The sequence below is a fragment of the Podarcis erhardii genome (genome assembly GCF_964252035.2).
Source record: "Podarcis erhardii genome assembly, chromosome: 8".
In the NCBI taxonomy this organism is placed as follows: Eukaryota; Metazoa; Chordata; class Lepidosauria; order Squamata; family Lacertidae; genus Podarcis; species Podarcis erhardii.
The window spans coordinates 90,797,580-90,823,376 of record NC_138499.1 but is presented as its reverse complement, the minus strand read 5'-3'; the positions used below and the strand labels follow the sequence as shown (position 1 = coordinate 90,823,376).

Genomic DNA, 25,797 nt, shown 5'->3' with positions numbered 1-25,797 from the left:
CAGGTCTGGCAGGGAGAAGCCTCCTCTTTCTTTCACATCTGTTAGTAACTTAAATTGAATTCTAGGCTTCTTACCCTGCCAAATATACCTTGAAATTGTTCTTTGCCATTCCTTAAAAATAGCCGTCCCTCTGATTACTGGAATTGTTTGAAACAAAAACAATAGTTTTGGCAGAACGCTCATCTTTATCGTTGAAATCCTTCCCCACATCGATAATTTCATTCGTCCCCACACCTCCAGATCTTTCTTTATTCCATTCCACACTGGTATATAATTATTCTGATATAAATCAATACTCTTTGGGGTTAACCAAACACCAAGATATTTCACCTTCTTCACTATTTCTATTCCTATTTGCTGTTGCATTATCTCTATCGTTTCTTGATCCATATTCTTAGCAATTATTTTGGACTTTCTCTTATTTAATTTAAAACCTGCCACTTGGCCGAATCTCTCCACCTCTTCAAGAATATTTTTGGTGCTCTCTAGAGGTTCTTCCACCGTTAAAACCAGATCGTCGGCAAAGGCTTTAACCTTATACTCATTCCGGCCTAATTCTACCCCTTTTATTTCCTTATTTTCTCTTATAGTATTTAGAAAGACTTCTAGGACCATGATGAATAACAATGGCGAAAGTGGACACCCCTGTCGCGTACCTTTGCTTATCCCTATTTCTTCCGTAATCACATTATTTACAATTAACTTAGCTCTTTGTTCAGTATATATTGCCTTTATTCCATTGAGGAATTCCTTCCCCACCTCCATAAATTCCAGATTTTTTAACATAAAATCCCATGATATATTATCGAAGGCCTTTTCCGCATCCACAAATATTAACATTGCTTGTTTCTCATTCCTGGCAGTCAGATACTCCAAAATATTGATTATATTCCTTACATTATCTTTCATCTGTCTGCCAGGTAGGAAACCTGCTTGATCTTTATGAATAACTTCTTGTAATATTATTTTAATTCTCCTCGCCAAAATACTTGCAAAAATTTTATAGTCTGTATTTAACAATGAAATTGGCCTATAATTTTTAACTTGTGTCAAATCTGAATCTTGTTTTGGAATAAAGGTAATAAACGCTTCTTTCCATGTTCCAGGGATTTCTTTCTCCTTAAGAATATTGTCCATAACTTCTTTCAAAGGTACTGACATGATGTGTTTCATTTCTTTATAATAACATGCTGTAAAACCATCTGGCCTTCCCTCTTTTGAGTTCTTTTATAACTTCTTTTATTTCACTAATTTCTATTGGGGCATTCAGCCTTTCTTTTTTTTCTGTCGGGATCTTCTGCACCTTTTTTTCTTTCAAATATTTCTATCTTCCTCATGTTGTTCCTTTCTGTTCTTTTATACAGATGTCTGTAGAAATCCAGAAATCCTTTTCTAATACCTTTTGGGTTATCTATCTCTTGTCCCTCCACGATGATTTTATTGATGGTGTTCTGTTCCTTCCTCTTTTTGATCTGCCATGCCAGCAATTTTCCTGACTTGTTAGCCAATTCGAAATTCCTTTGTCTCATTTTTTTTATATTCCATTCCACTTCTCTGTTAATTATCATCGCAAACTGAACTTGTAAGGCCTTTATATTCTGTTTTGCTTTCACATTATTCGGTTTCTTCACTAATTTCTGCTCGTTATCCATTATTTGTCTTAAAATTTCCTTCTTCCCTTTTTCTCTATTTTTATTCTTAATTGCATTTTGTTGGATGAAAAATCCTCTCATAACCGCTTTGCTGGCATCCCATACTATACTCATTTTTATACCTTTATTGGAATTGTTTACAAAGTAGTCCATCAGATTCTTTTGTGCTTTCTCCACAATTTTTTGGTCATCCAGGAGGTAGTCATTCATTCTCCATCTAAAGGTTCTTTCTTCATATCCTTGTAACTCAAATTCTATTGAACTATGATCTGAAATTGTTCTCGGTTGGATTTCTTTTTTTTTTTTTAATAAATATTTATTAAGGTTTTTAAATATAAATGCACACATAATAAACAATCTTACTTCTTTTACAACAATTTCATCACTTCTTTGGACTCCCTCACGTCTCCCGCTCCCATTTACATCGTTAAAAATTTTTTCCAAACAAATTATCAACTTGTTTACAATCTCATGTCCACTCATTCAAATATAATCTAGCACTTCTTCCAAAAAAATTTTATATTTTCTTTAGTCTCACTTATCATCAAATTTAAATCTAGTTTAGTGGTGGCCAGTTTTTTATAATCTAGCATCCTTCTTAACATTCAACCAAATTACAATGTTTTTGTAGATACATCTTAAATTTCTCCCAGTCTTCCTCCATCTTCTCTTCTCCCAGATCACGGATTCTGCCGGTCATCTCGGCCAGTTGCATGTTCTCGGTTGGATTTCTATTTGTCTGATTCTTGGGGTTAATTCATTTGAGACCCATATTTGGTCTATTCTCGACATTGATTGGTTCGGGTCAGAATAGAATGTAAATTGTTTTTCCAGTGGGTGTCTCAATCTCCAAATATCAATTAAATTGCAGTTTTCTACCATCGTAAAAAATGTCTTTGGTAATTTTCCTTCCTTGCTAGGCCCAACCGCTCTTAGTCTATCCATTTCCATTGACACCACACCGTTGAAATCCCCCATTATGATGATCTTTTGATCTACATAATCGAACAGTTTTTCCTCCAAATTCTTTAAAAAGTCTGCTTTATTTCCATTAGGTGCGTAGATCCCGACAATTATTATTTTTTCCCCTTGCCATTTGATCTGGACTGCAATAATTCTTCCTTCTTCGTCTTTAAAAAGTTGTTGAGCTTCAATTTTGTTCTTTACATATATTACAACCCCTCTCTTCTTACTTTGTTGCAGCTGTTCAAACTTTGTTGTCAGCTCATGAAAAAATTGGTTGTGAGGCTCCTGGCAAGTCATTTAAACAACTCAATCTAGCTTGAGGCTAAAAAAAAAAAGGTTTTTATTTATTTGTAGTATGTGACAGTATGTGACAGTTTATTAAGATGTAGCCCTGCTTAGCATGCACAAGAAGCACATCTTCCCCTCCCCAAACACATTTTAATGTGATTGCAAAAAGAAGGCAAAACTTTTGCTATTAAAATATTATGTCCTTAGAAGTGTAAGATACTTTTATTTGCATTCCCTTTACACACTTGTGTGATTGTGCTTAATACACACAGGTCCCGCTATCCAAACACAATGTGTTCTCTGGAAATAGTTCGTTAGACAAGCATTTGCATAACAAATCAATGATTTCTACTTATTCCTATGGGGACATTTCTAATGTGTTCATGACTGCAACATTTTGACTTCCAAAGCTCCCCTCCCCCCCCCCCCCCCCGGAAAACCCTCTGAAACTGTACTAAAGTACAGATCACTAGAGTTTAATATAGTACAGTAAATAATTAAAAGGCAAACAAGGAGGATGGAAAAAAATGCTCTCTGATTTGTCTGATTGCTCCCCCTCTGTCCCTCTCTTTCCATTCCTCAGCCAACCTGCAAAAGTGAAACAAGGAAGTAAAAAATATTTTCTGTTCATATATCTGAATATGTGGTGTGTATAGTGAGTTTGGGGTACTAATTCCTCATGTTTGGATAAGTGTTTTTTTTACATAGGAAGTGTTTAGGAAGTGGGACCTATGTGTATTCATTTTTAAGTGTTTATGTGCATTACATAAAGCTTTTGTTAAATTGTCTCAGGTATTTTGATTGTATCAATTGCTGCCCTGTGGCTGAACAAAGCCCCTGGGACCAGACAGGTTAAATTGATAAGGAGGAGTGTAGGAGCCTCCAATTCCAAGTCCTGGCACCCCATTAAAAAATTTCTGATAAAATCTAAATCCTATTCAGCTACAAATAAGTCCTTATTATATCTTTTTAAATTACCCATGAGGAAATGTAAATATCTAAACTTATCAAACACAAATACTATATAGAGTGAGTTTTGCAAGAATTTAATTTGCTGAGAAGAATCGTTAAGTGGTATATCTTTTTCAAAATGACAAGATAACACGGGCCTAGGATAGCTCATTGGTAGAGCAGGAGACTCTTAAGCTCGTGGTTGTGGGTTCGAGCCCCTCATTGGGCAAAAAATTCCTGCATTATAGGGGATGGGACTAGATTACAGTGTGGTCTCTTCCAACTCTGCAATTCTACGATTCTACTTCAGCTTATTAAAAAGGAAAGTATGGCTGGTCTAGGGATAGACTGTATGCTGCTATAGAAAGTTTAATATATACCGTAGTTTGTTTTTGGCTACTGCTCATGGTTGCTGAGGAGAGAGCTTAACCACAAGACCCAGTTTGGAGAACATGCTAAGCTAAACCTTGCTCAGTGTTTGGTGGGAGCAAAAAGGACCAGGGAAGAGCAAAGCTTCCAGGGAGCCTGAACATTTTCACAGTCCTGGAAAACCATAGTTTGAGTTACCATGTCATGAAAACCCGGCCAGTATCCTTTTCTCCTGAATATTGGACCCCTCTTCATTTTGCTTCCCATTACATCCCAGTTTCTCTACTCACTAAATATTCCTTAAGACATAACGTGTGTGACAGAGAGCCTTTTGTGGGCTGTCAGTTATTAGAGCAAAGGGTTGAAGGAAAGAAGCTTAGATTTATCTTTAACTTTTTTCTGACACTGTACTCTTACAATACTGCTCCTTCATACTGTTGCATACTTTTGTGTAGTAGATATGCGAGCAGAGCACTGAATTTGAAAGCTAGCAGTCTGATGGGATTTATTAACAGAGTAGTATATTGTATTTATCCATACTGACTGGAAACATTCCTTTTCTCCCAGGGAATAAGTCACAAAGGGAGGAGCTGGACTCCATTCTCTTTCTTTTTGAAGTAAGTTATCACATTTCAGTACTTACTCAACATTATGGTTCCTTCATGATTATAGTGAATAAGTTACATTTCTGACAAACATTTATTTCATCACAAACTGTAAAGTGAGATTTATGGCTATTTTCCTCTATTTTAAATTGTGGGCAGACCCTCTCTTTCTCACATTCAGTTTGTGAGTGATTTAAAGAAAAATAGCATGACATCTAATTCCTATCACGCTTCCAGTGACTTAACTGGAAGTGTGAGGTGGGATTAGAAGACTCCCTGCATTTTATGTCTGTCCTGCAAGGGCATTGAGTTTCTAACTCTTGTAGAGCAAAAGCTATGAGGCAGAATCTGTAGGCACCATTCAAGGCTATTGCTTTTTGAGAGATGAGCCACTTCCACTTCAGTGTTTTTAGTCAATGATTGAAGTCGGAGCTGTGATTGATGACTGGCGTTTTTGCAAGGCACTTGGCCCTTCTCCATACTTGTTGTCTGGAAGACCAAAGAGCTGTCTGTAGCGAATGGATAAAGAACTCCTGGCCTGTGCTGAAACAGGGAGTCTACTTCTGGCTTCAATGTCTCACTGTTACTTGGTCACTTCTGCTTCTTAAAAGCATAATTCACCAGGGAGGACAAGCTTCACAGGTTCACCTTGGCTGGAAACCAAGCCACCACCACACCTGGTTCATTTTGAAGGGATTTGCTTATTCTTTATAAGTGATTGTTGTACACAGAAAGTAATTAGAAAATTCATGATTGTAGTGTAGCTTAGACTGGGCAGTAGCATATCTGCCCAAAAGCAAAAGATAGCAGCAAAGCTGGGTGTTTGTGCTATTTCTAACTCAGGTTTAATTTCATGGTAAAAATGTGGGATTTTTTGTCTCAACATATAAACATTTTAAAAATTGCTCTGCGAATGCAAATAAAATCCATGTTGCAAAGTGGAGATGTTATTATAGTTTAGAAAACCCTGCAAAGGGGGTGGGCGTTGATAGACAGTAGTGTATGACAACCATGAAGTGCAGTCCAATGTTTTCATCCAGTTTCTTGGTGGTAGTGTTCCTGGGTTTGGTTTGGTTTGGTTTGGTTAAAGAAAATTGATTTGGGGGAGCTCTCACATGGATTCTAGTAGCAACATGGGGGAAAGGGGGTTAATTGTTTTCCCAATTAAAGACTGTTTTCCCTCAGATGAACCTGCTCAGGCTCAGAGATCTTCTGTGGAGGCCCTTTTCTTGGTCCCGCCACCCTCACAGGCACACTTGGTGGGGACACGGGAGAGGGCCTTTTTGATGGCTGCTCCCAGACTTTGGAACTCCTTTTCTAGAGAAGTTAAACTGGCTCCTTCTTTGTTGTCCTTCCACCAGTAGATGAAGACTTATTTGTTCCAACAGGCCTTTAGAAAAGGGCTGGTGCTGTGATATTTTTATTGTACTGATCTGTATGTTTTAATTTTGTGTGTGTGTGTGTGTGTGTGTGAGAGAGAGAGAGAGAGAGAGAGAGAGAGAGAATGAATTCTGTTACTCTTTTTTCATTATGGTCCCCCCCCCTATTATTTTTGTTGTTGTTGTTGTTGTTTTAATTTTTTTAAAATTTCAAGTAATAAAACATACCCATACAAGGAAAACAGGGCCTGATAGTTCTACAGAAAAGAAAGAAAAATAGCAGCTGATGGTTGTAGTTTTAGATGTTCCAAGAAAGGCAATCAAATGAAAGTCTCTCTCCATAAGGTTCTATGAGTTGATGGAGAGTGAAAACCAATAAAAACGAAAAAGGATACCATGTCATATAGATGGTGTGAGTCTTTCCCACCCCCAGATCAATATTCCTTTTCTGAAATAGCTAATTTGTCTATAAGCATGATGTCTCATACTTGCAAAACCCAGGCTTCAAAAAGATTTGCAGTTAAAGTTTTCCAATATTTTTGCAATCGCAAATCTAGCTGCTGCTAATAAATGGAGGATGAGGTCTTTATTTGTTATGTTCTCAATTTGAAGTAAAATAAGGTATTACAGCTCATTTTGGGTCTGGTTGTAGCAATTTCCCTATCATTTGATTAATTGTCTGAAAAACTTACCAAAAGAGAATAATTTTTGGGCCAAACCACCACATGTGCACTAGAGAACCAGGCAAATTGCCTAGCCAGTAGCAAAGGCTGGATGTGTTACGTTTAATTCTGTATAATCCAGATCCTCCAAGTGTCCCTATTTTCCAGGGACAGTCCCAGATTTACAGAAGCCATCCCAGTTTCTGATTTGATCCTGGAATGTTTATGTAGCCACATGGTATATCTTTAAATATAAATTTTATTTCTGGAGCTGTAAGGGGCTTTTGACAAGTGTAGAAGTCTCTGAGTTTAAATAATCCCACTCTTTCCCACCTAGCAAATGAGCCTGATTGGGGTTTTTAGTTGTTGTTGTTGTTATCTGTAAGCCACCTTGCGTTCCTGTCAGGAAAAAAGACGGGATGTAAATAAATATAACAATGACAACAACAGGATATATTTTTATTAGGGGTTCCAACTCTTTTTGCTAAAAACAACAACAAATAAAACGGTGGCTGTTTGACCTGTGCTGATTGCATTACTGTAGTTATTATGACTATAAATAATACCTGATTCTTGCTTTTAAACAGTTTAATCTTGAATCTATCTAAGCATGGACATCTGAACCTTTCTTGCTGTAAATTTATTTTAATCACCACTAACCAACCATCTGAAATACCATACCTAGCTCTGCACTTCATGTACTGTTCCCCTTACTTCAGTTGATGCATGTTCTGTATTGGGATGGGAGACATGTGTCCCTGCAGAGATTGCTGGATTCCAGCTCCCATCATCCCTGACCATTGGCCCTTGTCAGATGTCAGTGGTGGTTGCTCATGAGTAACCAGTCAGGACTCTGATCTGTCTTTAACAGGTTTTATTTTGGCGCAAAACTATTTACAGTGCAGAGCCATCAGTTCATGTCTGCCTCAATCGCTAGCAGAATCCGGGAGTGGTCGTTTCTGGGTCCTCCCCCAACATAAGTGCTTGGTCACCCCCAGCCTTTTCCTTACTTCTTTGCGTTTTACATCTCTGCGCAAGGTGGGCGACAGAAGAGGCATGCTTCCCTCCTGGCCGGCTTGGCAAGGAGCGGTGCTGAGGCTCCCAGCAGCATCCTCTGGTCCCTTCCCCTCTTCCCCACTAGAGGTGTGGCTTTCCCCACCACAGGAAGAGGAACTGCTGCTCAAGATTTTCGTAGGTTCCCTGTATCCCAACGGCCCCTCTGCCTCCCTTCCCTGTTCTGATGGCAGTCCCCTGACAGCTGTCTTGGTTTCAGCAGTTTACACTTGGAGCCCAACATAATCCAGAGTGAGACAGGTTTCCGATTCCTGATCTACAGTAGCACAACCAATTTACACCTCATGAAAGTTTAGTTCTTTGTTCTTCGTTGGGGTAAGGCTTGGTACTGGGGGAGAGCAGGGTTCTTTTGCCTTTATAACAGCTGTTTGGCAGGCAGAAATTCTAGTATGGAAAAACTATTAAGGGAAAAATTATTTCTTGTTTGTGGCCACTTATTTATTTTTTGGCTCTGTACACCACTTGCGAAAGAAGAATCAAATTTGCATATAACACAAAAGTATATACAAATGTGTGTCCCCTTTTCACATTGTAAAGAGTACTGTGCCAAAAAGAATTGGTACTCCTGCTAACAGAACTACGACTCTTCCCTTTACCTTACATGCCAGCTTGGAACAGCACAGTGAGCCCCAGTAAGAACCCTCAAGCTGCAGAGGTGCACATATGTTGGTTGGCCTAAAGTGCCTCTGTAGCCTAAGTCCAACTGAACTTTGTGTTAGTTCCCTAATTTATAAAAAACTGCTTTAACAGTCGTCTGAAATACAGTATGCAAATACTGTAAACAAACATATAATAAAATACTTTATTTTGCTTTAACTGCTTCAAAGGGTTTGTGATACAATCTGTGATACAATCTGAATACTTCTAGATGCATGCCCCTACTTTTTAGTTATATTGCTTTTGGCTTTAAAAGTCTATTAAACGTTTTTAATACTTAGAAGGCATTTACTTGAATCCTCTCAGCAAGGCCTAATGATTTCATAATGGTGGCTGCTTCATTTTTTACAACGTGTTTTTTCCTTTCAAAAATCTGCAGACAGGTTATTATTGCCATAACCATCTGACATGTGTGTTTAGTTTTGCTCATTCATTCAGCCTAAAGAGAAATCCTGGGTAACCTGAATGCTTACTTCCAGCAGTTAAAAAATAATTGATAAATTAATAGTATTATCCTATAGTTATTATTAGAATTGTCCTTTGGAAAGGAGCTGTTATAAGCCCATTATGGATCCTCCAGAGCAAATGCGGGATGGAGAAACAGTGTAAATGTCATCTGAATTAAACATTTGTTTCTAAACCCTAGCAAATTAAGTTAATTGGTTGGTTGGTTGGCATATTTCATCCTATGTCAGCAGGAATAAAACTTCCCCCATGTTCTATTTTAATTAGTTAAACAGTTAATTAGGATTATTAATGTTTGGCATCTGGAATCAGAATTGAACTACATCCCAGATGAGTAAACAGATTTACATAATTATTGTACATTTTGAAACACTTGCTTATGTGTGAGTGGTATTAATAACATTTCACAAATTAGCTTTAAATATCTTAGGTCTCCGAGATGAATAATTCTTCTGTTTGCATTAAAAGTAAATGTGTGGTGTATCTCAAGGGCACAACTCATGCCTGCCCTTAACCATAGCTGCTTCAGAGGAACCACTTGCCCTGGCAGAAAGATGGGAAGAATATCACTGGAGAACTAAGAATTCCCCCAAGTAATAAAGTGCAGATGGCCTCACAAAGTGTGTGGGGTTTACAGTGCTCTCAATCTCTACTTGCTATCCAGTGCTTCACACGTAGAAGCTGGTGTGTCAGGTTGTCCTCAGACACTTCACTCACTGATCTTTCAGTTTCCCTGTCACTCTTAGAATGGGGCATGGGTCTTCATGTTCACCAAGTTTCTCTCTCATCCTCAATCCCTCAGTGCAGCTAGCACCGACCTTTTGCATAAAATGGTATTAGAACTCCTGCAAGACACACAGTTTTAAGACGAGTTGTAGCATATACTGCAGTCTGTTATATGGGAGGGGGAAGGTGCCTTTGAAGACTACAGGCGTCCCCCCACACACACCGGGGCCCCACTCACATAACTGAACTAGTGTAAAGTGGGGAGCACCCTCTATAAAGTCTCTATAAAGTCTCTGCTTTTCAGCTTTCTCTCCTGCTCTCTCTCCAGTCCAAACCAAAATATCTAGCGTTGAAGCTCTGGGGTTGGCTGGAGGACACACAGAAAAACTGTGACTGCTGTGCTGCTTGGCACATCAGTTGTTAGGCGGGGAAAGTAAGCAGCCTAAACAAAGGCCTGCTGTGCCTCAGGTCTCTTCAGAGCTTCCTCCACCCTCACTGATGTCCTCTTAGCGCCCCACAGAAGGGCTCCTGGCAAGCCACATGGACTCTCCAGCTCTCTCGACATTTCCTGGTATAATTCTATTTATTTATTTATTTCCCAGCTCTGTGTGTATTCATGGTTGCACACAAGTAGAATGCACGTAAGTGGGGGATGCCTGTACTTTGAAACAAATATAACACTATTGTAGCATGTTAAAAACTAATGACTTTTGTCTTAAGGTTTTGTTGACTAAAGTCCATTTCATCAGTTGTATGAAGGATATATGTATATCCTACATGTAGACCTGACCACTCATTAAAAAAACCCAGATAGCAGACATCCTGGCATTGGTAAGCCAACCAACACATGTAGTATGGTAACATTTACTTGTGCCAATTCAATCCACAAGTGATATAACAATTAAGCAGTTTTAACTTGAAAATACAACTGGTCCAAAATACACTTGTTAGGCTGTTGAATGAAACTGAACTAATGGGAAATTTTGCCAATTTTAAAATAGTTTTGTTGGCTTCTGGTCTGTTACCAAGCACAATTCAAAGGTGCTACATGGAACCTTGGGTTGTGGACGTAATCCGTGATGGAAGCACGTCTGCAACCCGCAGCGTTCGCATTCTGAAGCACCGCATCTGTGCAGGCGCTGGCGCAATTTGGCACTTCTGTGGATGTGCGAAGCACGATTTAGCGCTTCTGCACAGGCATGAGCGGCAAAACCTGGAAGTAACCCGTTCCGGTACTTAGGGGTTTCCCGCGGTCTGCAACCCGAAAACACGTAACCTGAAGTGTCCGTAACATGAGGTATGACTGTAGTTTTAATCCTAAACACCATACAGTTTACAGCCTAGATATGTAAAGGTTCACTTCCTCTAACACAAATATGCACAATTACAAAGATGGTCATTTGTGACCCTTTTCCAAGAGCTCCCAGTGTCAAGGATTAGGTAGGTAATCACCAGAGGAAGTGCCTTACCAGTCATGGCACTCTATACACGGGACATTGTATACTCAGGCCTTAAGTGTTTAATCTGGAGGATGCTAGTGTAAAATGATTCTATTATTTTAATCTGAGCTGTTATTTAATGTTATTTTTGTATTTTAAATAATTATAATGTTATATTTCAAATTTGTAAGCTGTCTTTTAATGGCTTATAAATAAAGAAACCTAAAATATGGGTGTTATAACCAACAGTCCAACTCACAATCTTCAGTGGTGAGGTGGTGGATTCAGAGGTGGAGTTGGAATACGAGAGGTCCTGCCCTTAGAGCAAACCACAAGTGTGCCTCTGTCCTGGAAGCTGTGGGGCAAGCGGAACCCATTTGGCTGGCTTGAGGAATTTGTGTTACTCTCCCCTGATTCCAAGGACTCCAGCTCAGAGGCCCCAGTGGACCCACAGTTTTCCCTGCTGCCATCATGGCTGTTGAAGCAGACAGGGAACTTTCCAACTAAAGAGGTTTCTCTTAATGGCATTTAAGCTGTGGTTCTGTTTAAGGCTCAGTCTGAGGTTGGCTGCTGCTGAAGTTTTAATAAGGTATTTGGGTTTATTTTAACCCAAATTGGGGATGGCTACATAATGCTGGATATGGGAAAAGAGGATTATTGCAGTTCTTCTTAGCATAACATCTAAATGCTTTAGATTATCTGTAATTAAATGAAGTATCATCTGGTAATAAATATGTTCACATTTATTTTTTTTAAAGATTTAAAAAAACTCCTCTGCTTATCAAAGCAGCTTGTCTATGTCAGAGTTATGCTTCACATTATTCTTAGTCATGCAATAGCCTGAAGGAAAGAGGCCTATGAATCAAAGAACTGACAGATCCCCTGATGTATTTCTTTGACATAATACCTATTTTATATTTCAAGTGTACTAATGGATTTCCATATGAATAAAGTACAGCATAAAAAGGAATATTCTGCACCATGGGGTTTCTTAAGTTATTTTGTATATCTTTACTCTGAAAATAAAAACAAAATGTCACTAGCTATTTGGAATTCACTGCCATATATATTTATACTGGAAGAGGTCTTTCGCTTTTGTTAGACACAAATGCCTAAGGCATATGTTTCTTGTCAGCTAAAGGTGTGCAAAATCATGTGTTAAGGATACAAGCATAGCATACTGACAGTGGGTGAAAGTCAACTAAATCATTCTCCAAATCAGGTCTGGCCCACCCATGAGACAAGGTGAGGCCATCACCTCAGGCGGCAGTTGTGGCCTCCAAGGAGCATTGCCACTTGCCGCCCCCTCCTCTGCGCCTCCTCCGTGCCCATCTGCCTCCTCATGCATGCACACCTCTGCAGTGGGAGGGCATGGTTTGGTGGCACCCAGGACAGGGCGCGGAGGGTGAATGGAGCCTGCCAGCCCAGCCCTTGCCGCCAACACCACTGAAACAACTCTACCCCAAGCCACTTTGTGAGTCTGGGGTGATCGCACCCTTACAGAGTGGCTCGGGCCTGGCAGGGAGAAGGATGCAAGGGTTTGTGACTGTTGCATCCTTCTCCCACTGCCCTGCCAGCCCCCAGCCTTGCAAAGCAGCACAGGGCTGGTAGGGTGGTGTGAGCAGCAGCCCCCATAAAAATATGCCTGGGGCCGTCGCCCTGGCAGCTACCCCCATGCTACACCCCTGGGCCTCTGCCTCCTTTGCACCCACCCACACCTCTTCTACATACCCACCTGCTGCCGCTGCCTCAGTTTTTCCTTCTGAGCTCCCTGACCATACCCTTCTGTTGGAGAAAGAGCTGTGTGTCAAAGCACCTTGCCCTCCACCTTTATAACTACCCTAGCAGGGTAGCTATCCCTCTCAGGAGCAGGACAGTGCTTTGTTATTAGTGTTGAACTAGGATTCAGCAGCCATTCCAGTTGGCCACTCAGTGGGGAGTGAGTGGGTGACATTTTGTCCGCAGGCAGCAAAATGTCTTGAGCCAGCCTTAATGGGGAAAAGCTTGTAACGTAGAGCAGAGCCCAGCCTATTTAGAAGTAGAATGATACAGTTGTTTTTTCTTAATAGCTCTCAGGGGAAAATATAGATAATAGAATCATAGAATTGTGGAGTTGGAAGGGAAGGAACCTCAAGGGTCATTTAGTCCAACCTCCTGCAATGCAGGAATTGTGTGTGTGTGTGTGTGTGTGTGTGAGAGAGAGAGAGAGAGAGAGAGAGAGAGAGAGAGACCGACCAATTGTCATCTGTCATTAAGATTATGTATTGCCAGAGCTGCCTGAACATATGTATTTACAATGCTTGAGTACTAGCTACTTCATAAAGCATAAACACATGGCAGTTGACTGCTTGTTTTTAACTAATTTTCCTTAACAATGATCAATAATGAATAATATTGAGCAATGTTGTAAATTCCAGAGGTAAAGTGTCTGCTAAGATTCTTATACTTTTGGTGAAGAGATTCTTTCCATGTCAACAGAAGGCTTAAGTGTAAAAGAAATTATTTGACAGCGTTGACCCTCCCTAAAAAACCCTAATCTGTATTGCACTTAAGTGATGTAAACTAGATGCCAAGTAACTGTTTTGTCAATATGATATAAAATATGAATTATCTGTGTTCTCCAGAAAATATTGCAACTACTTCCAGAAAGAATTTTCTATCGGTGGCATTTCCACAGCATAGGTAAGTGAGGTTTGGCTTTAATTATTATTTTTTTAAAGATTTTTTTAATAGTTTAGTTCAGTTTATTAAAAGTTGGGGTACATTTCTCCACTTTCACTAAAGCCAGTGTACAAATGTCAAATGATTTTAATGGAGCTAGATGGTACTCTTTTCTTATTACTACCATTTATCATTGTCTCTAAACATACATTAATGCATTCAAAGCATTTATACTTCACCCTTCAGTAGGAAAAGCTCTGAGCAGCTTACAAATCAATAAAAATAACAGTCCCAAATTCTTAATGTTTCATTGGTCTTCTTAATGACCAGCTTGGATGGAAATTTGAGGTCCAGGTGGCTTCTGAGTTGAAAAATCATGGAGACCCAAGCTTCTTGGAAGTGAATGTAGTACAGCCAGAAGTTGTACTTCTGAGGCCTAGCTGGAATTTGTCAGCTTCTTGTCACTTCACTCAGAGCAGGTAGGCTTAGGAGAGCCCAGCTGATATAATCACACTCAGAGCAGCTGGTCCTGCTGCCCTGCCATAGGAAAGGTGAACTGACGGCCTCAGTGAGGGGGAAGAGGAGCTCAGCCCACCTGGGAAGATCAGGAGCAACAGCAAGTGTTGACGACAGTTTCTTCCTGCTTTTTGCTACTTTTCCTCACATGCCACTTGGAAAAGATTGTTTCCAGGAAATTTGATAGGATACAGGTGTACTATAATTTAGTTTAAATCAAATATGGAATATTAATAGCAATAATTTGTTGCAGTACCAAAACATTGCAATAAGTAATCTAGTTATTACTGTTATTATTTATTAAAATTGTATACTGCCCATCCAAAGATCGCAAGGCAGTTCACAACAAAAAATACAAAATGAGAACACAAAATACAGTACATAATAAAACAAGAACAAAAACAAACCAATAACCCCCCCTCCCACAAACACATTTATAATGCCATAGAACATTAATCAGCCAAAGGCCTAGTTAAAGAGAAATGTTTTCACCTGGTGCCTTAAGATGTATAATGAAGTGAACCTCCCTGTGGGGAGCATTCCACAAACAGGAAGCCACTGCAGAAAACACCCATTCTCATGTTGCCATCTTCTGGACCTCTCGTCGAGGAGGCACATGAAGTAGACCCTGAGATAATGATTGCAGGGTCCAGGTCGGTTCATATGGGGAGAGGCAAATACCAGGTAATTACTTTGGCCAACATGTATAAAGAAACTTAAGTATTTCAAAGCGACATATATTATGTTTCTTCCATAGAGTCCTGAAAGAATCCTAATTTATACATAAAGTTGTGACCTTGGCTTAAGTCATAAGGTCATGGCTAAAAGAAGTGCCATGCTGCATAAACAATATGGCATCCAGGACCCCAAGGGCATGAAACAATTGGGGTGATGGCTAGATTGCATATGGTGTTTAACTAATGAGTAACCCAACCAAGCACCAGTGGCACTCCTAGACAGTGTACCTGATCTCTTAGAGAGAGTGCAGTCCCCTCAAGCACTGGTTGAAGACCATCTCAATGGACAGAAAAATTGCCTGACAGTGGCACCTACGTCATGTCAGGATCGAGTTTCAATTTCCCAACACTCAATTCAACTTCCAAATGACAGATAAGCATTTCCTCTGCATGCTGATGAGGGTGAACCCTCATCTGCAGTTTGAAATGATACGGTGCAGAAAGAATATTGCCATCTTATCTGTGGTTTCTGGGAACTATATATAAATGTTAAGTATTTCTATGGAAGTTGTACGAATAAGTTGCTGTGAAGAGATGTTGAGGCTTGCTGGCCCATCACACCACCAGATGCCAAGTAGGCAACAGCTCCTGAAGAGACCACATTTGGGCAGTGCCTGAAGTCTCTACCTCGGAAGGAGGAGGAGCAAAGTGGGGCATTTTCAATCATCTGCCCGATGGGAGGGAAGGAGCCCGGGTGTCATGCCTTAGGCAGAACAGAGGGTGGGAAAACATGGAGGAGGGAAGAAGGGCACAATGCAGGGAACGGGTTGCAATAGGCAGACCCTAAGCTTAGTAAGGCTTCTCCAAGGAGATTGGGAAGACTTGGCTCTCACCCCCCTGCCAGAGGTCACCTGCAGGTTATCCCCTTAAGCCCCATTGGACAGGACCATAAATGGAATTGCAGCCTCCTGGGTTTACCCAGCCCCTCTCCTTGCGGAAGCATAGGAGTTCTGGACTTAAGCCAGGCACTGAGGGAAAACACTCTGTAGTGAGAGGTTCCTCCAGAACACCAAGGTTACTTTGGAAAGTCTTACTGTCCCTGCAGTTTGGGATTTACTTCTGAGAAGACTGGAGTGGAAAAGAGAGGATTGGAACCTCCAGAGAAGGAATTACGGAATCGCGCCCCAGGAGTGAAGCCCTCCTGAAAGGCTTTACTTATTGGTAAAAGAAATCTACAACATAGGTGGAAGCAGGGATGTGAAGCTCCATATCTGAAATAAAGCTGTATAGCTGACCAGGTGTGAGTTGGTGTGTCCTTTAACTCCTTAGGCTGATGTGGCCAATGGAAAATATGACATCTCCTTTGTCATTACCCTTATTCTGGAGTATGGCACAGTTGGGTTAGTATATAAACAGCCATAATGAACTCACTTGTGGATTGAAGACATCATTTCCTACTGTATTTTTTCTTTTACTCTTCAGGTTCAGTTTTGAAGAAACTTTTGCACACTGGAAACTGTCTTAAGGTATTTCAACTCCTGTTTTAAATTCATTGTTAATTAGAAGTTTACAACCCAAGCTTACAAACCAACATGTTAATTCAAATCAACATGTGAAATTCAGTACTTCTCCCCATTTACCTATTAACCCTTGTTACCATCTTTGAGTTCCTTTTTTAAAATTAAAAGTTTATTGGCATAAACACATACAGAATACAATAAAAATTATGGATATGGTGAATAAAAATAGATCTAAAAGTACAAAAAATAAAACACAGATACAGAGGAGGAGTAAAAACCAATAAACTACTGAAAGTACAATGCCACTTTCAGTTGTTGTGCAAGGAGAAAAAGGTGGGTCAATTAAGTTCTCAATAAAACCTCTCCACATACTTGTATGTAAAACAAGTGGGCTGTTCAGTTGAGTTAGCATAGGAAAACATCTTATGCCATATTGAGTAGAAGGGATCTATTTTCAATGAACCATTATGGACTTTTGGTTTATGTCAGGTGTTCTGACAATGCAATGGCCCATACTTTCGCTAGCCGCCACTCCTGAGAAGGAGATGATTTGGACTTCCAGTGGTCAGCCACTGTCAGTCTGGCTGCTGCAAGAAGCATGAGCACAAGAGATTTCTGCATGATAGACGAGTTGGTCCCACACTCCAAGGATAGCAGTGCCAATGCTGGGTCTGGGGAAAGTACCTGTGAGGTAATAATGCAAATAGCACCAAAGGTTTGGATCTCTGAACTATGCAACAGTCCCACCACATATGGAGCAGTGTTCCAGTGTGTCCGCAACCTTGCCAACCTAAACTGGAGTAGCCTTTGCCAGTTTTAGATAGACGGAGTAGAGTCCAATTCCATCTTAGCAATGTTTTCAGTGTGGCTTCCTGTATTCTTGCAGAGGTAGCTTTAAGTGGGGGTTTAGACCATATTGCTTCCCATACTTGTTCCTCTATCCGAAGGCCCAGATCACTCTCCCACATTGATCGTAGCCCCTGGGAAGAGCCTGATGCTTTACTAAATAGAATTTTGTACATATTAGAAGCCATACCCTTATTACTTAAGGTCACATTAATGCAAAGTAGCTCACAGGGAGTCAGGGGGCAGTGACCCTCTCTTTTGTGCTGCAGTACTGAACAAAAGAGAACGTGGGTTAGTTGGCGCTTACTATGTGGGATATCTTTTAGTTTACCCTTTAATAAAGATGCTGACATAGGCATAATAGCTTTGATCCTGTATATTCCTTTTTGTTCCCAGCATTGATATTGATAATACTTATCATCAAAACAGAATGCTGGATGGTCCAGAATGGGCGTCAAGGGTGACTTCAGGGGGGCCAGATGTATTTGCCATCTACACCACTCTTTAAGTGTTAGTTGTAAAAATGGGTTGTTTTTTGTAATCCTCGCCCAAGAGGTTTTGAGAAAGGGCAGGCCTTGAAGGGAGGGTATCGACGGTTCCAATTCATTGCTAACCCAAGGAACTGAGACTGAACCATTAATAATATGTATCTTTTGTTTTAATTGTTTTAATTGAGTTCCTAAGCTATGTACATGTTAATTGCTTTCAACTGCTCATTCTTTCAAGTGCTCATGTACAGTTGGAGATTTAGAGGAACCAGGAGTCTTAACTCAGAAAGCAAGATGGTCCTGTTATAATTTGTTATAAATTTCTGCCTGTGTTCCCATTGCAGAAATGTTTCTAACCTTTAGCTATTGTTACTTTGTATCTTATAGTGATGCTACAATTAGGTAGCAGTAGAAATATATATTAAAAAATTGTCCAGTAGCACCTTAGAGACCAACTAAGTTTGTTCTTGGTGTGAGCTTTCGTGTGCATGCACACTTCTTCAGATACACTGAAGAAGAATACTACAATATTATGAAGCCTAATGAAAAGATTGGCACATACAACCTGAATGTAGCCCAGAAAAACTAGGGCTCCATCTTCTATTCACTAAAATAATCACAAATGCTTCACAAAATGTAGGATATAAAAAGTTTAATAAAATAAGTAGTAACACAGGAAGCTGCATTGTATCAGGCAATACTATTTGTCCATCTGTCCCAGTATTGTCTACTCTAGGGATGGGAAACTGGTCCTCCAGATGTTACTGGACTACAGTGCCCATCATTCCTGACCACTGAGCATTGTTGCAGGGGCTGATGGTAGCAGGAGTCCCACAACATCTGAAGGACCATAGGTTCCTCATCCCTTGTCTACTCTGACTCGGATTGGCTCTCCAGGGGCTCATAAGCCTTTCCCATCACCTGCTGCTTGATCCTCTTAACTGGCAAAGTCAGTGATTGAACCTGGGATCTTATACATGCAGAGTATGTGTTCTATTACTGAGCTATAGTCTGTAGGGCAGCAAGTGATAGAGCTATTTTGCATCAGCTTAAAAAAAATGGAGGACCAAAGATGTTCTGTGTTAGAGCAATATGACACCAGCATGCAGTCAGCCACACCTGCTTATAAACTTGTGGCTGCAATTTGAAGCAATCTCTGGTTAGACTGTTCAAAGCTGTCTTTCAGAATATGGTGGAGAATGATGGATTCAAGTAGCTTTGTGTGTAAGGTATTTTGTTCATGTCCACTCGTGAAATCAAGAGAGTGGCTCTTAAGCTTTGGAGTTGTTGTGGAACTGTCACATCCTTTACAGCTGAAGATATGACCTGCCATAGGACTTTTCAGTCTTCAGTAGCCCCCACAGAGTGGCATGAAAGCCTCTAATAGACTGGGTGCCATCACATGCTGTGGAAACTGGTATACCTTCTATCTAAGTAGTGGTGATAGCAGTGTACTTAGGCTTGCAGAATTTTGTAAAATGGCTAGAAAGAGAGTTTGCAGATCCACTACAGATTTAGCAACCCACCTGACAATGCTAATGGGGTGTCTCTTGCTGTGGGCACACTTGTAATTAGAATCGGTAAACAAAGTGATAAACCGAAGTTTTATTTGATAGGATCTAGTTGCCTGGAAGACTGTATTTGTACAGTGGTAAATATGTATGAACATACCCAATGCTATTTTTCTAAAAAAGAGGTGCCAGAACTCACCATGAACCCTCCCCTGTTCTCTTATAATGGCAATGGTGTCCACCTGGAAGGTGCCAGAACTGGGTTCCAGTGAGTTCCACCTTGAAGAAAGGCCCTGAATGTATCACAGAAGTATAAACAAGACAACTTTAATATTTTGAAATGTGCTAAGAAGCAATGATACAGATAGACTTAAGGTCAAGAAATAAGTAGATGTATTGTAAGAAAACTTGGAAATTTCAGATATTTCCAGACTGACACAGGGTCCAAACATAGGCAAGAGCTCAGAACAAAGATAGCAAAGCAGTATATCAAGGGTAGAAGAAAGCCGGGAATCCTGAGCCGTAAGAGGTATGCTACACAAGTGCAGTGGATGACCTTGAAATAGTCTTCAGCCCTGAGCTCAATAAAAAATTTTAGTTGCTGCGGCACTTGTGTTATCCCTCTTTCTTCCATTGTTTGAGCAATGAGATGTTCTGAACCTAACATTTTGTTTTTGTGCAGAGTTTTTTTTTCTTTCCTTGGCTCAGCAATTCCACTTCCTTGGATCTTTCTCTTTTTCCAGGTGCACAGAGATACAGCCTATTTAGGATATCTATATATTGCTTAATCATCTATAAATCTCTAAGTGGTTTACATAGAACATAAAATGTTCATTAAGCAAGTAAACCTAAAAATCATCAGTTGTTTATACATAATAAGATAAAATTAAAAATTGTATGTCTGATTACATGCTTGAAACAAAAAAGTCTTTAGCTGGTGCAAGAAACAATACAATCTTAATATTCCAATATCCTTGGAATAATGGAATAATGGTTGGGATAAGAAAGGAGCAGGAAAGCTACTCATTCAGTCATTGCAGTCTTTCTTGTAAAATATGGAAACAATGGGTTGTATTCAAAATAGCACAAAGTAGCTTCTTGTGCAAGCAGAAAGACTTTGATTTACACAACAGAACTTTCCCCTCCTCCCCTTGCACACCTGCTGAATCTTTTCTGGGGTTTACCTCAGTCCTTCGGAACAGATTTGGGGACACCATGGGGCATGTGTAGGGGAAGGAGAGGGTAGAAGTCATATTGCATAAATGGAAGTCATATCGGTTCCGTCTGAAACCTGGACTTTGGAAAATATGGCAGTATTAACTATAGTGCCAAATCTTTTCTCCAATTAAACAACTGATTGCAAACTTCTTCAAAGGGTAAACTTTCTCTGCAAAGTGAATGCAGTGACCCTTTTTGGCAGTAATGGTTGAAAGCAGTTACAACAAAGTACTTTATTAAGGTGTTAAGTCTATTTCTTATTTTCCCAGCGTTGCTGGACTGTTCTTTTTATATTGCTTTCTAAAATGTGTCTTCTTTCTAGATAAGATGTGAAGGAATCAGACTGTTTCTTCTCTGGTTACAAGCTCTCCAGACAAATTGTGCAGAAGAGCAACTGTTAACCTTTGCTTGCCTCGTTCCTGGTTTTCCTGCAGTGATGTCTTCACGAGGTCCATGTACACTCGATACTCTCATTAGCCCTCCTCCCAGTCACACTGATGGTTTGTTTTTGCTATATTCTGATATTTTCTCAAGTATCTTTTTCTCAAGTTTTTAGTTGCACTGTCTCCTGATTAAAGAAACTTTGTTGATTAATCATATGAATTTTAGTCAATCCATAGATTGAATCTCTCTAAATTTGCATTTGAGAAAAAACAATTTCAAAGAAAAAAGTGTGGGTTTTGTTTGTTTTTAGACAATGTGCAAGTATTTTTGCAGGTTTCATCATAGTAGTGGCATTCTCTCTCTCACATTAGGAAATGTCTCCAGATGTTCTTATAGGTACTTCCTTTCGGCATGGTTGAGGGGTCCTCAGTAGCCCCAGTATACTTAGAAAAGAAAAAGGGAAATTGGCAAGGGAAAGGAATGGAATTTGATACCCTGGAGGAAGACATGGCTAACGAGAACCTTGAATAGAAGCTCTTGTGTTAGGATACACTGCTATTCCTTCTGATATCAACCTTTAGTAGCCCAGTGCCTGTCACTTTCTCAGTTACAGAGGGTCACCTAAAAATGACACAGTAGTTTCTCCATACTTGAGTTCCTCCCAGATTTGCAGAAGCATATAAATTTACCCAATTGAAAAGAAAAATGATTTATTTTTAAAAGTCCCACAAAAGTCTAATAAGGATCTAGTCTCAGTGGCTTCCAGAACATAGAGGGTGTCAGTTGGAAGGGGGGAAAGGAAAAAGGACACCTAGAAAAAGGATCCTTATCTAAAAAGGATCCCACCCTCATCTATATAGCAATAAAGAACTCAAGTTTGTGGCTAGTACTATCCTGAGCCCTTTGGTATTATCTAGTGCAGCAGATGAAGGCTTCAGAAGGGTGAGAAAGAAATCTAAAATGTGTCAGCCTGCTGCATGTGTTTGACATTGCAGACAGCCCCATAGCTGTCATGAAGTCCTGGGCTGCTCTAGATCCAGTGGCCCCTATAGGCATGGGTATTTATACCTTACTGAACAATAATCCTGGGGATTTTCTTCTACCGGAGAGGAGGAAAGCCATCTGAAAGTGGAGGATTCTGGAGCCTGCAGTCTCTCTACTTGAGCTGACTGAGCTCCCACCCCCAATTTTTCATTTTAAAAAAAGAAGGTGTTTATGCAACTGTCTCTTAAATCTTTCAAAATTACTTCTTTTTTATTTTAGCAAAGATTTATCCTGAAGAAATAACTCCACTTTTACCACATGTTTCTGGAGAAAAAACGGCTGAGGACCCAACATGCTATTTCCTTCAGCTACTGTTAAAATATATGGTAATCCAGGTAATTACATGTAATTACATGTAAATCTGCTTATTCAGCGTTGGTTAACTTGATGATATATTCACTTGCTCACAGCATATCTAAATAAGCACAAGATAACAAAGCAGAGTATATTGTAAGGAAACAATTCCATAATTTGTCACTGAGGATGTTCATCAGTATCTAGTGTCTTCATTATTAATGTGTGCACTTCATAGGTCATAGGCACTGCCTCTTCCCTTGTGCTCCAACATGACTTTTAAGATCAGCCAAGATCTTGTCTGTATTGACTGTGCACTGTGTTCAAACAAGAAGATAATGAAGAGAGGTGTTTTCAATAGCTACCCAAGTTACATCAGTAACCAAGTACTTTCTGTTTAGTGTCTGCTTGATTTTTAAACTCGTCTGTCTTGAGGCCTAAATATGGGATTGGAGAGCAGTGCATTTTTTAAAGTGTTCATATAAAGTGTTTCATTTAGACTTATTTTTCAGTATGCTGTGTATTAACATGACACTCCTTACTCTGGTGTAGGCTGCGAGCTTGGAATGGAAGAATAAAGAGAACTGTGATACTGGATTTAAGTTTCTCTTTGCATTGTTCAGAAAGTATTACCTTCCTCACTTATTTCCCTCTTTTACAAAACTAACCAACGTATACAAACCTGTGCTTGGTGAGTAGCCATTTCATTTTTATTTTTTCCAAATAAAGTGTGAGATACATATATTTTACGTGCATCTCTTAATGTCTCTTTATACGCATTTGAATATATTTTCTTCCTATGCTCTCTGGTTCTAAATATGTTCACTCTGATCCAGAGAACCACGAGAGTGGCAGAAGGGTGGCCATCAGGGGACACCAGGCATGTCACGGTTCTTTAGCTTCAGCCAACCACCTGCAATATGGGGATGATATAAAATTGACCTACCTTAGAGGGTTGCTGTAAGGGTTACAAGAATGCTTTAGGGAAGTGAATGTGTTTAGGGTTGAGGATCTTACAGCCTGATCCTAAACATGCTTGCTTGGAGGAAGGCCCATTGACCTAAATGTGTTCTCCTTTCAGGTAAGCATGCATTGGATTGCAACCTTTGTCTTTTATTCAATAGGCATGATTTTAACAATGGTGTAGTAAAAGCTTCACTTCTCTTTAAAAGCTAAAGGCAAAACAACCTGAGTGTTATGTCTTTTTATATAATCAAGTTGTAGGAGTAGAAAGCTGGACGTGTCGGAGAAACAATTCACATGTGAAACTTGTGACACTTTAGATCGTTCAAGTGATATATGATGACTTTCTAAATTTAAGCCACCCTTTCTGTACTGTTTGCCTGAGGAAGATAAACGATCATTTATATGGCTTTGTAATGTTTCAAACATGGAGTTCAACACTTGTACAAAGTATTGCTTTCTCTGAGAAAGCTGGCTTCATTGTTTTCACTGAGTGGAAAAATTACACTGTGAACCGTGTAATTCACAATGTCAAAATTTTTAAAATTACATTTTCTGTTTTCTGATTTACAGACATTCCTGGCCTGCGACCCAAACCAGCGTATGTTAGTGTAGCTTGTAATAATGAAAACATTTATAGCACAAAAATACCATACATGACAGCTCGTGTAGCCTTTATTAAATGGCTTGTAAACTTTTTTCTGGAAAAGAAGTACTTCACACCAACACAGAATTCTAAAAATGGAGGGGACGTTTTGCCCAGAATCATTCAAGTGAGTTGTAAATTGTATACATGTTTGTATTCCTTTAAAAAATGTTAAATTGGAATGTTATAGCTAATGCTTTGTTAAATGAACTGTGATATTTACATGGGCTTTACCCATTCTGTTTGTGCGTTTTGAGAGTTACTGTTAGCCATAATTACATAGAATGTTTTCTGAAATAATCTTTTATTTAATAGTAGAATAACATCTTTGTGACAATTGGCAGTTACAAAAAATGAAATGTGGCTTTAAACATGGATTTAAACAAATGTATCTTGAACTATGTAAAAGATTCACACCTAATGCTAAGCCACTACATATTAAGTTTATAAATTATAATTTGCTGTCTTCTCTCTCCCCTCTCCCCAATGTTACTTAAGAGTGTGGGCGGTGCAATTCAAGATAAAAATTCTGAAGTGGAGAACAGTGTTGTATTGGATCAGGAGAAAAGTCATTCAACTAATGGCACGTTGACTGAGAGGAGGCTTAGTGACTCCAGCTTTTGCAGTATTGAAGAACAACACCGGGTCGTCTATGAGATGGTGCAACAGATCCTTTTGTCTACACGAGGTTATGTCAATTTTGTCAATGAAGTATTTCGTCAGGTTAGTTCTGGGTAAATGTATGTATGCTGTGGAAATGTAGTAGTGTGCTAGGTTTAAATCATGATTTCCACATTAAATCCTTGCCCAGTCCTGACATGTACTAGGAGGACTTGGGCCAGTCTGTCTCTCTTTTTCCTAACCTTCATCACTGTAGGTTGCTGTCAAGGTAAAATAAATCAATGTAATCTTCTTCTGAGGTCTTGAGAAAGTATGAGTAAAATATTTCTAGAGGTGTATGGAAGATAAAAGCCCAATAAAGCTGTGGTGGCAATCCTGAGCTCATGTACCTAGGGAGTAAGTCCCATTGATTTCACTGGGACTTATTTCTGAATAAACTTAGGATTGTGGTGCAAAATGTTAAAGTTGTAATAAAGGCTGAGATAATTCAGCTAAAAATCTTTTGCTTCTCTAGAGAGAAAATTGTGGGATATACAAGTGTGACTGTTATAGTGAAAATAATAAGTGAGTGTAGGAAAGAGAGATAAAGTGCACAAAAATGCCAAATGTGCTGCCTGTGAAAAGTACCGCTTTTTCTATTAAGAAATAGGTGAAAAACAAGGAGCTGGGTTTTTGTCCCTGCTCTTAGCTTTTCAGAAAAGGAAAACTTAAATATTGTTAGGTGGAATATGCCCTCTTCTGACATACTTTTGAATTACACTATTTAGTTTAACTTGGACATTACTTACATATTCGAATGTTCAAAGGCAAATACAGTGGTACCTTGGTAGTTGAACGGCTTGGCTCTTGAACAAATCAACTCCTGAATGCCACAAAGCCAGAAGTGACTGTTCCAGTTTTTTAAATGTTTTTTGGAAGCTGAATGTCAGACGCAGCTTCTGCAGCTTCTGATATGAGTGCAGGAAGCTCCTGCAGCCAATCAGAAGCTGCGCCTTGGTTTTCAAACCGTTTCGGGAGTTGAACGGACTCCGGGAACAGATTAAGTTTGAGAACCAAGGTACCACTGTACTTGTATTTTTGATCCCTATGTTACCCCAAGAAGGGACTAAGAAATCTAACTTATAGTGAGGTGATGTGGAATTTGTGAACCAACACCCAGTTAAATAACATGAATC

General features: G+C 39.6%; 1 protein-coding gene across 8 annotated transcripts in view; it reads left to right on the top strand.

Annotated features, from left to right (window-relative positions):
- The window catches only part of RALGAPA2 (Ral GTPase activating protein catalytic subunit alpha 2), a 212,114-nt gene that overhangs the window by 11,840 nt on the left and 174,477 nt on the right, over window positions 1-25,797 (top strand). For 7 of the 8 annotated variants that reach the window (XR_014159042.1, XM_081872571.1, XM_081872570.1 and 4 more), the window contains exons 3-10: window positions 4,794-4,843; window positions 13,858-13,915; window positions 16,570-16,613; window positions 20,993-21,170; window positions 22,318-22,433; window positions 22,945-23,083; window positions 23,929-24,128; window positions 24,500-24,724. Coding sequence is in view for 7 of the 8 variants with exons in the window: in XM_081872571.1 (XP_081728697.1) it covers window positions 4,794-4,843; window positions 13,858-13,915; window positions 16,570-16,613; window positions 20,993-21,170; window positions 22,318-22,433; window positions 22,945-23,083; window positions 23,929-24,128; window positions 24,500-24,724 (1,010 nt within the window). In the remaining variant the exon portion in view is untranslated. The remainder of the gene's footprint in view (window positions 1-4,793; window positions 4,844-13,857; window positions 13,916-16,569; window positions 16,614-20,992; window positions 21,171-22,317; window positions 22,434-22,944; window positions 23,084-23,928; window positions 24,129-24,499; window positions 24,725-25,797) is intronic. The other variant, XM_081872576.1, reaches the window with a different exon arrangement.